A 12,599-nucleotide genomic window follows, 5' to 3' on the forward strand; every position below is an offset into this window, starting at 1 on the left:
AATATATTTTTTCATCATTTTGAAAATTGGGACATTTGTTTTTGGCAGGGCTAGCAGCATCTCTCTGATCACAAATTTTCAAATATGATTGATAGGAACCTTGAGAATAAGGCTGGATGTTCAGTCAGTCCTCTGAAGTGGAACTTGCCTGGGCCTAGCAAACAGTACTCATTTAAATCTCTACTCTCTTCTCACCGGTAAGGTCTGTTCTATTCTTTCCAAATATGCAATGATAGTTTAGTCACTCTTCCTTCTCTCTTCACTATTAACTTTTGTTATCTTCCCCAAGCAGCAACCTTTCCTCTGAAGTATGCTTCAGAGTGACTAATTAAGGAATTTCTCTTGAAGCCTTTGGCTTCCTCAAGCATTTCCTCATTCTGGATTTATTCCTCTCAGAAACTATTCTTAGCCTTTTTGTAGATATTTAATAAATATCTGTAAGCAAAAAGAATTTGTGATGGTTATACATTGATTTGATTGGGTCAATTAACTCTAAATCAGGTGCCTCCCAGGTCACATGAGAAATGACACTTACCCATAGATGCCCATCAAATACAGTTGGGAGAGTTATGGAGAACATTTGCTAGTACCTCCTGACACAGAAGTGTAGGACTACCTATCAGAGAGCAGCGTGAAATGTATAGTGAGGGGATGTGGTGAGGTGACAGAAGAACAGATGAGGGACACACTGCTGCAGTTCAGTGTGGAGAAATGTGACAGGAAATACACACACACACACACACACACACACACACATTTCTTCCTTTCAAGGGTCCAAACCAGCTGTGAATGGGAAGAGGTAGAGTAAATCTCAAACTGATAACCAGTTTGAAAGTTAGTGACTCTGAACCTCTGTAGATGGACTTCTTGGGAGGGCCATGGTTGGGACCTCTTAGGAAGTAGCCCTTTGTAGAGTGAGAGTGAGAATGGCTACGAGACTTGAATTGGTAGATTAACAGCTTAATAGCTGTTATCTCTGCCTTCTTTTCTTTGCTTCTCCAATTGGTGACTGCTGTGGCCAGGGAAGAAAGAGACATGGGTGTTACCAGTTTGTGATTTTTGTTCACCTACCTCTGGAAACGTGACTCAGCTGAGCTTGAAGGCTCCGGTTTTCTTCCCTGAGGGCTCTGTTCTCATTGTAGAGCTGAGGCATAGATTCCAGGTTCTGACTGTAGAAGTGAGAGGTGGATCCTGTCCAGGGAAACATACATTTGAGTTACAGATACTTCCAAAAGTTTGCCATTCTGTATCTCCCAGAGATCTTTTGTCCCAACCTAGCAGAAAGCTCCCAAAACTCTAAGCAGCTCAGAGGAAGAGCACAGGGAGAGAGAAGAAATAGTGGGGGAAGGCCCTTATAGATCAGGTTTTACCACATGCCAATCACAAGGACACACAGAATCAGTAGGCAGCATGTAAGAAGATTAAGTATGATGTGAGAAATAAGTAGACTCTGGGGACTAGACCTAGTTCGGCCTGGAGGAAAGTTATTCTCTAAGCTCAGATACATTCATGAAGTAGGATAATAACGCTTAGCCATCTCCCTTGCTGGACGGTCTGTAGGGAGCTACTGAAGGAAAGTATACCAAAGGGTTTGAAAACTGAAACTCTGCCAAAGGGCCTTTTCTTCAAAAGTTCCCTAAATACATCCAGAAACAGGAAGAGCCGGGCCTTCCCTACCACTGTCACGGGCAGTGGAACTGAGGCGGTGTTCCAGCTGCTCCCGCAGGCGGTCATTGATGCAGATGGACTCTTCCAGCCGCTGGCGCAGATTCCGGATTTCACCAAGATGCTCTTCCAGTAGGTCAGCCCCTGCATCATACCACCAGGACATGGAGAGAAGCGGGAAATGAGAGTCCTGGTTACTAGGAAGAATGGGAGATGGATCAGCCTCAGCATGACCCCTAAAAATCACCATCCTTCTGCTAACTTCCTTCTCTCACACGGGCACTGAGGGGACACCGGTAACTTTATTTAAAGAGTAAATGGGCTTTCAAGCGCAGAATGGTCCTTTACTAAGGAAACCCCATGGGCTCTCTCTCACACAGAGGCCTGGTAAAGTTCCACATGATTTAGAAAAATAACTGTCAACTCTGGTTAGAGCTTGCCTACCATCGGGAAAGGCCTGGCCACCGCCTGGTGTGGCTTTGAGGATGATAGAAAAGTCCTCACTCTGACTTTCTTCTAATGCCTTTCTTCTTACTGATATTATGACTGAACAATTTTTAGCATAGTCCTCCAATCCTTAGAGAGAAGGCCTAAATTAAAAGCACATGACCTTCAATTTATCCCATGTGGTTAATGACCCAAACTAAAACCTTCCCTCAAATCGCTTTTAATATGGTGGGAAAAGCAGGATAGCCTGCATAGATTGAGGGATCTGAAGATGGATTAGAGAGGAGAAAGGAGCAACCCCCAAGGAAAGAAAAAGGATGCAGAAAAGAAAAGTGGAAGAGATGCTAAGAATAGACCGCATCAACTATACCATTTTGTTTGGGGCTCAATCTTTTTCTGAGAATTATAACATCTTACTATTGGAACTGAGCTGTGTTCCTGTATCCACCTGCTTAGTTATACCCCTCCACTTGATGTGATTGTTTTTTGTGTACAATACATATGTGTACGTGGGGATTTCATAAAATTTATGATTGACAGAAGAAAATCCCTGTGAACATCTGCCTGGCCATCTAGAAGGGTCTAAAAGAGTGGGCTGCAAAGAGGTCAGGTTCCATGAAGGAGAACAACATGTGTGAGAGCACAGGGGATGGGTCACTGACTTTTCTATAGCCCTGCAGAGCACCAAAACCCTCTGCAGGGAGAAAGAAAGGGTGCACTTAGCACTTAGAAAGAATGTGGTACTAAGACTGCTCTTTTTTTTTTTTAAAGAGAGAGTGAGAGAGGGGAGAGAGAGAGAGAGAGAGAGAATTTTTAATATTTATTTTTTAGTTCTCGGCGGACACAACTTCTTTGTTGGTATGTGGTGCTGAGGATGGAACCCGGGCCGCACGCATGCCAGGCGAGCGCGCTACCGCTTGAGCCACATCCCCAGCCCTAAGACTGCTCTTTGATCATATTCCTACTCTGGGAGCCAGGGGTTGGGGAGGAGTGAAGAAGCCCTGCCCAGGTAGGAGACGAGCAAACCAAATGCTATTCCTTTCAAAGGCCAAGACTCTCAGCTTTGTGTTTACCTGTGGGTTTGGAGTTAGGCTGATACACTGAAGAACCTGAAGAGATGTCCCCAGAGACACTCCCTTTCTGAGGTCTCATGACATCCCACTGGCCATTGCTACCCAGGTACCCAGGATCCAGGATTCTGCCCAATTCCATGGCACTCCTCATTGGAGAGTGGGACTGGGCAGGGTTGAGGTAGTGGGAAGAGCTGGTTTCTGAATGGCTGCCTGGCAACGTGGCTGTGGAAGCTGGAGGAACACTGCTGACACCTGCAGAAAGAAACATGAGTGAGAAACCAACAGGGTGTCAGAAGGGAAGGATCAGCAAGGAATTCTGTGATTACTAAGAATGGAGATTACCAGGGGCCATGTGGGTCTTCAGAGGTCACATCCACTGTGAGACACCAATGGCATAAAGACCTAGAGAGGATAACTTGCACCTTTTGTACTTCTTAGCATGAGACACCAATAGAAAAGGATGGATAAAGTAACCTGAATCACCTTCGTATACAAGGAAAAGTCCAGTGACCCTATTCCTGGATCCTACTATAATTCTTCATGACAGAGTCTAGGAAGTTTCCCGAGAAGTTCCAGAAATAGGACTTACTCCCAATGTTAGAGGTCAGAGCATGATGGGATGTAGGATTGAACATCCCTGAGAACAGGAATGTTTGCCTATGAATATTTGCTGTCCCTGCTAACCAGTAAATCTTTCTATTCCTCCTTTGGAGTTTTCAGAGGAGAAAGAGGACACAAAATCCAGCAAGACAAGGCAACTCAATTCCTCTAGACTAAAGAACCCTATTCTGAGCCTGAGAAAGCCCTATGTAAGGCAAGTTGTGATTTGGATCCCCTCCAACATGATTCAAGGAACTGAAAGGTGTCACCATATCTGCCCAAAGACCACTGAACCCATTCCAAGGAGGGAGGCCTGACCTTGTATTGCATGGACTGATGTCTCCATATGTCCTATGAAACCACAGGACTTCCACTTGAGCCCTTGAAGCAGAAGTAAGAAGTTGGGTGACTAAAAACTGTAAAATTCTGCCTATATCACCTGTTTCTAGCCATAATTAGGGAGCTTCTGAAGAGAAGACCATTTGAGTTTCATCTTTGCTTCTGTGTTTAAAAAAAGAAATAAAAGAAAAAGTTTGACATGGGAAAGAGGGGAGAAAACGTGGGCAGGGCCATAATTTAGAAAATTCAGAAGACTGCTTTCTTCCAAGGATTATCAACATGGACAGCAGAACAGACATGCATCTTCCCCTAAACAAACAGGAGTGAGTTCATCATTTCCTTCAATCAATCTAAACTTGTAAGAGGGGTTAATGCAATTATCACTTGCCAGTTTACCCCCAATTTTTCTAGTTGTTCTTTAAAGCACTATTAGTGAGTAAATTCATCATATGAAGGGGTTTTTTTCCCCTCTTTTTTCCTAAACCCAAAGTATGATTTGGGTTTAGGAAACACACACACACACACACACACACACACACACACAAATAAAATTTATGATGAGGTATCCAGCCTATAAATATATCAAACTATTTTCTAAAAGATGACTGTACACAGCCTATAAATTATGTGACTATATAAGATGAACTATCTTTGGGAGTCAGAGGACAGAATTCACAATCAGACATCATGACCTGTGTTTATGATTCCAGCTGTCCTGTCCTGGGGTGGACATGAACCTTGTGCAACAAAAAAGGGCCTCTGTTACTTCTGCTTCTGAATTCTTCTACCACCACCCTTTTTCCTTGAGCTCATAATGTCAAGAACTAAACTTGATTAAAATCATTTCACAGCAGAATATAAGAGCCCCACAAGGAGTCCATCCATATATGTGGCCACCTTTTTTTTTTATAGTCATGTAATCCTAAGTGGACAAAACAAAATCTTTCTTCCATTCCCTACCAGTAAGTACTTCTCCCAGCTGTCTGCATTCTGCACACTTGGTGGTACCCAACCTGTCAAAAGTGTGTGAGCACTAGGTCTAGAGCTTCCTGAACATATCCTATAACTGATGAGACACACACACCAGAAAGACAAAAGCAAATGCATATCAAGATAAGCAAGCAGAGCCTTCCCTCCCTCTTCCATTTATAGCATGTGCCACTGTTTGTTTTCCATCTTCACCATCAAGCCAAAGCCATGCAGAGCAACACAATGTGAGACTGCCACTCGCAAGCACACAAGGGCAGCAGTTGTGCTCACTTTCTCCCAACTGCTTCTGCAGCATCTGCAGCTCCTGTTGAGCCTCAGCCAAGGACACCACTGGTGTCTCACAGCAGCCAAGGAAGGGAGGACCAAGGGGGCTGAAGGGCAGGAAACTGGATGGAGCTGAGGGCAATGGAGCCTGGGGGAGGCTAACCGGCTTGGGTATGGAGTTAAAATGAAAGCCTAGAAACAGAAAGTTAGGGAGAAAGGAGACAATATCATTAGAGAGAAAGTGAGAGAAAAGCATGGGTAAAAGATTGAGAAGGTGAAATAATTCCCTGACCAGATACCAACTGGTAGAGTGGCTTACACTTAATGAGGTGCAGGCTGAGCCAGCCAAAAGTGACCTTTGCTCCAAAGAGGTTGACCCGGCTGACCTCTCCTCCTTCTCCCCTGCCAGGGCTGTCTTATATATATGTTTTTTGCTCATCTTGAAATCAATTGGCTACAGAAGGCAAGGGGCCATTACTGACCCTCACCCATATCAAAATGGCTGTGCCCCAATGACCTCAAGGGCCACTGGGTGTTACTCCCAGCATGTATCAGTCCTTGACTCTGGGAGTGATTCTTCCTACACCTACACTTCCTCTTCTGAAAGCATCAGGGTCCATCTTGAGGAAGGCAGGAGTTGATAGGGCTATCAGGAAATTTGCATTACTAGTACATGGAGTTCAAGATTTTGATGGAAACAAATGTCAGAAACCCAAATCAGCATCTTCTTTCACCAGAGGAAAAACAGAAGCCTTTATTCAGTGGCTTACAAACTTGTCTGGGCACTAGAACTACTTAGGACAAACTCATAACACATGCAGATTCTTCCGTCCTTAATGCAGAGCTACAGAATCATGAACTCTGAGAGCAGGGTTTGGAAATTTTCACTTTTGAGAAATCTCCAGGTGATCTTTATGCCGCCCATTGATAGCCTGATTTTTGTGAACCCTGGGAAGTTCCAATGTTTGCCTCTGTTTCTTCTTTACTAAAAATAGGTAGAGGACCAATGGAAGGACCAGAAATTAAGACTGCCCTGTAGAGAATGTCTAATGTAGAAGACAAGACAGTGGTTACATTCTAAAACTCATTCACTGCCCCATGAGGCTGAAATCATGACAGAGCAATACTGCAAAGACACCCAAACTGCCAAGTAGCACAGCTCAGGCCTCTTATGGAAAAAGTCTTCTGATTCTTAAAACCCCTGGCTTTCTGCTCTGTGAACTGAGCATTTAAGCAGATATCTATAGTTCTGGGTAAAAAGTTTTCCCCCATGATCTCTTGGTCTAGCTGGTACATACTCTGGCTCAGAAACTCTGTGCCCAGTCTCAGGTTAGGGACACCGTTCTTCCTCAGAAGAGAGGAGGGTGGCAAAAGAAAGCACTGTGCTTCCTGGGAGAATCCCTATCCATGTCAGACTACACTGAAGGCAGCCATCCAGGTGTGTGGGGCAGGAGGTAAAGACAAGGCTGGCCCTTTCCCTGCCAACCCTTGTATAGAGCTGTGAGTGAACAATGTAGCCTCTGGCAACTATGCTGAAACATAGAAGTGAAATGTACCCATCTAGTTGCCCCCAGGATATATACCCCACGAACAAATCAAGGCCTAGTAATACATTCACAAATCCAGGAATGATAGTATAAAATAAACAGAATTTAGTCACAAAGTAAGCCATACCACCCATTACACAGGGCCACTGTGAAGAATACATGGGTAACATGTATGCAGGATCAGTAAATGGGAATTTCTTTCTGTTCTTTGATTGTAATCCTGTAAGAAAAATTTGCCTCTTTGTTTCCCTAGCTAAATAAAAGAAAGAAATAAAAATGTTTATTTAAAATTATTAGCTAACTATTGGTCAAAATTGGTATGCTGATCAAAACTTGTCATCCATTACTTATGTTCTAATTTTTTTTAAATCAGACACAATTGGTGCATTAAAGTGGTATCTTGATTTTGTCTAGGATGTGATGCACCAATGGTTTCTATGTTCACACCTTTGTCCCTGAAGGAAAGTCCAATGGGCAGCTGAGGAAGAGGAGATGAAGCTACTGCATACCTGGATGGGCCTGGTTGGCCTCCTTGGGGGCATTCAGGGGAGTTGGCAAGCTGATGGGGTTGCTGCTGGACTCGGCCTTAACCCCCTGTGAAGCACTGGTTACTGATGGTTTAGAAGACAATACAGCAGAAAGACTTGAATGATGGATGGAATCTATAAAACCCATGAATGAAAGAAAATGATGTTCCACAGAGAACTGGAATCCTGGCCTTATATTTAACTACGGGTACCAGGGCTGGGGTCTTGCTGTCAGAAAAAGCTCCAAGCACAGGCACTTTTGCAGTGTTCATTTTCTTGCTTGCAAATAGTTCCTTTAGTGAGGTATCCACTTCAGGGGTTATAGTGGGGCTCAGAGCCCTGAAATTATGAAATCTCTACCTCTAAAAATATCAGGGAAGACTGGCAGCAGCAACTGTGGACACCCACAGATACTCAGGAGATACTGCTCAGGAACTGCAGCAAGATCACTACAAGAGAGACGAGATGTTCAATCTTAAAGAAAGATGTCTATCAGATTCAGTGAAGAAGAAAACTCTTCCCACCATCTTCTCATTCTGTGCACTACAGATTGCCTTGAGTCCAACAGCAATATATGCTGATGGGTAATAGGGTGACATAGTAAATTGCAGAGTCAGGAGCAAAGTCCCTAGCCCATGGGAGCCTGTGCTTGGCACTTGGTCCCAAAACCATGTTCAGCCTGATACACACCAAGGCAGAGCTATAAGGCCTGGTTTCCTAGGTCTCTGCTCAGTCTAAATAGAAGGGCACCTCTCAGAAAGTACAGACTACCTGAGTGACCAGGTGAAGCTTTCTTCTCTTCACAGTGTGTATACTCGCTGGCTATGTCCATGTCAGAGCAGGCTTCCAGCTCATCAGATAAGAAGGAGGTGCTGCTGGGAGAGCGGTGGAAGTCAGACAAGGCATGGCTGCTGGGGGGCGAAAGAGACCGGGCATCCAGCTTGGCCTGCAGGACTTCAATCACTTTTTCCTTCTCCTGCAGCTCCCTGCTGAGCCTGGTGGGAAGAGAGGTAGACAACCGGTGAAACCAAGTTCACACAGTCCAGCAAGTCCTTACTAAGGCATATGAGAAAAAGTCACATAAGCCAGGGGGACCATTCTGCTTAGCACAATTGACATAACTCATTTCTAATTGGGGCTGGAGTGTTGAGAGCCACAGCCAAAGGGGCCCCAGAAAACTTCCAGCTGCCAGCAAACTCCCAGCTGCCGGCTGATGATTGGCTCACAGTGGCCCCAGCAACATCTAGCTGATTGGCTCCTCTGTGGTGATGTTCATTGGGCTGTTTCCCTGCCCTTCAGACTGCCAGCTGATGATTGGCTCACAGCGGCCCCAGCAACATCTAGCTGATTGGCTCCTCTGCGGTGATATTCATTGGGCTGTTTCCCTGCCCTTCAGACTACGGAACTGCTCATTGGGGGACTTCTTTGGCTCCGCCCACGCGACCCAGCCAATCGGCCTCAAGAGCAGGAGGATTGTGGGAGGTGGTGTGGTTTGTGTAGAGAGAGGCTTCTGGAAGCCAGTGGTGGCAGTTGGGCTCTGAGGGTTTTTCCTGAGGAGCTGTTTTGTTTGGCGTTTGTAGTTTTAAAAATAAAGTTTGTTTCTTTTGACAAGTGGCTCCTGAATTGTGCCCAGTCAGACTGCGGCATTTGGTGGCCCGTACGGGGAATGAACCCGCGACCTTGGCGTTATCAGCACCAACTTGAAATATCTTCAAATTTTTGGCAAAGCAGACAACTGAGGAATCCCCGATTGAGCAGGTCCCATAATGACCATTTCATTATTAATGGCTCTTAAATCTTGCAATAATCTCCATTTACCAGATTTCTTTTTGATGACAAAAATGGGAGTATTATGGGGAGATACAGAAGGTTGTATATGTCCTTCCACTAATTGTTGTTTGACCAGATCATGGGCTACTTGTATCTTTTCTTTAGTCAAGGGCCACTGAGGGACCCATACTGGTCTTTCTGATTTCCAGGTAATTTTTATTGTCTCAGTGGCCCTTTGTGAAAATCCAACCCATGTCTGTCTGTTCCTTGATTTATTTGTATTGGTGCTGCTATACCTTGTTCTTGTTTTTCTAATCTTTTTCCTTTCCTAAAACCTTGTCTAGCCATAATAGTGGGTGCATTTTGATTGATATTATTTGTTAATGTCAAACCTAATTGATCTAAGACATCTCGTCCCCATAAATTTACAGGAAGATGATCCAATACATATGGCTGTATAGTTCCTTCACATCCTTCAGGATCCTTCCAATCTAATACCATTGCACTTTTATCGGGATTATTCGCCACTCCTAGGCCTCGAAGCGTTTGAGTGGCTTGTTGTAATGGCCAATGTTTTGGCCATTCTTGACGAGAGATAATGCTAAGGTCTGCACCTGTATCCAGTAGCCCATTAAATTCATGACCTTGAATATTTAGTTTTAGCATGGGGCGAGAATCTAAATTTAAAGAAAGCATAGCCCAATCTACACCTGTGGAGCCTAATCCCTTGGAACCTCTTTCTACAACATGACTGGAAAATTTATCATGTAGGCTTGGTATTATTAGTAATTGTGCTATTCTATCTCCTGGTGAAATTACTGATATACCCTTTGGAGAACTGGCTATAATTTTTATTTCACCTTCATAATCGGGATCAATTACCCCAGGACTTATCAAAAGTCCTTTTAGAGTAGAAGAGCTGCGTCCCAATAATAAGCCTACTGTTCCTTTGGGAAGAGGTCCTTTCACCCCTGTGGGAATGATTTGAACTCCCATCTCTGGAGTTAGTACTGCTCTGGCATCTAAAGCCTGTTTTACTGCAGCTGCCACAATTTGCCCTTGTTCATTAATGTCTCTGGCCAGGTAGGGGACAGATGAAGAGTGAACAATAGTTACCCAGCACACTGGCTACATAGTATGCTCAGGACCTGAGGAGACAGTTATCTAGGTATGATATGATCTCTGAACAACTGCAGCTCAAGGACTGTTTCTTATCTCCAATTAGACCAGTATAAAATATTGAAATTGAGCATTTAAAAGCATTAAAAAAATTGTCCCAATATCTAGGACTACATTAGGCAGAATCATCTAGTTGACTGAAATGTCTGTGATAGATTAGAAATAAAAATCCAAATACCTTGACATCCTAGTTATTTTGAGGCACAGTTGTAACACAGACAGCTCAAACTAGTGGCTATAACTTACCCTTAGCACATATCTTATAGAGCATTATAAGAAGTGACACATTAAAAAAATGGTTCCTGAGGCATCGTGGCTTCCCAGGGCATCCAGCCTCTTTCACTGGGCCTCTTTCACTAGATACGATATTATGACTCCTTCTTCTCCAAGAAAATTGGGTGGCCATTAAGCAAGCTGTCAATCCAACTTAGGGCAAGCCAACCTTGTAAAAATCTTAACCCTGGTCATTAAATACACAGGGGGAAAGCAGGGAAGGCCCCTGGGAAAGGTGAGAAGACTCCTGAAACCTATTTAATTCACTTGTAAGTCATGCTAATTCTAAGTTACGAACCTTAGAGAATTAATGTGTCCATGGAATTATATCAAAAGAGAAGAAAGGATTTGGTTAAAAATAATGTTAAGATGTTCAGTGAATAAATTAATTTATTACATTCAGCCCCCCCCCCAATTTATGAAGTTGCAGCACATTTGACCCCTTGGGCCCTAGTCCAGATGCCTTTATAAGATTATTTTCTGAATTACCTGAGGGCCAGCGGCTCAAGTTCAGCTTGTTCTTTCTCATTTTTATGATCCTCTGCAAACCAAATTCAGAAAGAAATAGTAAGAAATTAAACACATCTCATTTCACACATCATAAACTCAGGGGCCTATTCAGACACAGAATAGTGATTACTCTACATGTGTGTCCAGAATAATTATTTTGAAGACCTCAGTTGTGTCTTTGTAGAAGTGAGGTGGCAGACTCAACTGAGTTTGCTAGGCAGGCCTTCCCTCACCATTGTGACTTTGTCTGCCTTAAATCATGGCAAAACTTCAAAATATCTTTTGCCTCCTTGATCACGAGATACCTCCTAGGTGCCCTCTCAAATACTCCAGCCTTTATGTCCTGCCATAGACTTCCTCCCAAATACACAGCTATGTGTCCCATTACTACTCTCATGTAGAACCTACTCTTGTCTCTGAGGAAATGACAGCCCTGTTCCATCTTTGCACCTGTCACCAGTAGAAGGACTGGTTGGTCCCCCAAGTCTGAGCCTGCTATAGTCCTAGGAAATTCTATGTAACAGGTTCTATAATAACCAACATATCCCTTGAACTACCATAGCCACTACCTTCATTATGTCCAAAATGGCTTTATTTATATTTGAAATACATGTATGTATGTATGTGTGTATATGTGTGTGTGTATATATATATATATATATATATATATATATATATATATATAATGCAATCAATTCAGAAACAGATGATAAAAGGAAAAGTAATTTGCTCAAAGCAGGTTGATGGCAGCACCTAGGATGAACTTGCATCTTTCAGTTCTTAATTCAGGACTCTTCATTGTAACAGAGCCCTTTCATCTCCCTCTCTCTAACATTAGATGGATGCTACCTCCTGCCTGAAAAGTCACATTCAATATGTGATGAATTCTCTGCAGTTGTAACCATGGCATCTCCAACCATGTATGTTCCTCTTGGTACTCCTTGCTAGCCAGTCATTATCCTGTAATGGCCCATAGGAGATGAAGTAAAATTGGACCCTGGGATAAAATTGTGCAGTGGAGGTGTGGTGGTTACCTGGGTCTGAACTGTGAGAGTGACTGAGAGTATTCCAAAGTCCCATGTCCTACTTACTGGTGCTGAGTTTGCTGGTAAGTCTCTCAGTCAGCTGACTTCCCTGGGCAAGTTGTTCCCGGAAGCTCTGACCCAGGTAGTAGTCAATATCATTGCTCCTTAGGAGATCCTCAAAAGACTTGACTGTATCTTTTGCATGCTGGGTAAGAAGATAACAAATACCCCTCCCTTCTCGTATTTTTTGCCGTAGGTAGGATAGTTCTCGGGCCTGATCCTGAATCAGGGAATCATATTTTCTACAGGAAAGAGAAGAGAAGAGAAGAGAAGAGAAGGAGAAAGAGAAGAGAGAGAGAGAGAGAGAGAGAGAGAGAGAGAGAGAGAGAG

The 12,599-nt window shown here is 43.6% G+C and overlaps 1 protein-coding gene across 11 annotated transcripts in view; it reads right to left on the minus strand.

Annotated features, from left to right (window-relative positions):
• The window catches only part of Pde4dip (phosphodiesterase 4D interacting protein), a 185,985-nt gene that overhangs the window by 12,269 nt on the left and 161,117 nt on the right, over nt 1-12,599 (minus strand). For all 11 annotated transcript variants that reach the window (XM_077791185.1, XM_077791184.1, XM_077791175.1 and 8 more), the window contains 8 exons: nt 12,276-12,511; nt 11,164-11,215; nt 8,224-8,447; nt 7,435-7,587; nt 5,385-5,570; nt 3,186-3,437; nt 1,678-1,809; nt 1,072-1,191 (listed from right to left, as the gene is read on the minus strand). In XM_077791185.1, the coding sequence (XP_077647311.1) occupies nt 1,072-1,191; nt 1,678-1,809; nt 3,186-3,437; nt 5,385-5,570; nt 7,435-7,587; nt 8,224-8,447; nt 11,164-11,215; nt 12,276-12,511 (1,355 nt within the window). The remainder of the gene's footprint in view (nt 1-1,071; nt 1,192-1,677; nt 1,810-3,185; nt 3,438-5,384; nt 5,571-7,434; nt 7,588-8,223; nt 8,448-11,163; nt 11,216-12,275; nt 12,512-12,599) is intronic.

This window comes from Urocitellus parryii, chromosome 11 (genome assembly GCF_045843805.1).
Source record: "Urocitellus parryii isolate mUroPar1 chromosome 11, mUroPar1.hap1, whole genome shotgun sequence".
In the NCBI taxonomy this organism is placed as follows: Eukaryota; Metazoa; Chordata; class Mammalia; order Rodentia; family Sciuridae; genus Urocitellus; species Urocitellus parryii.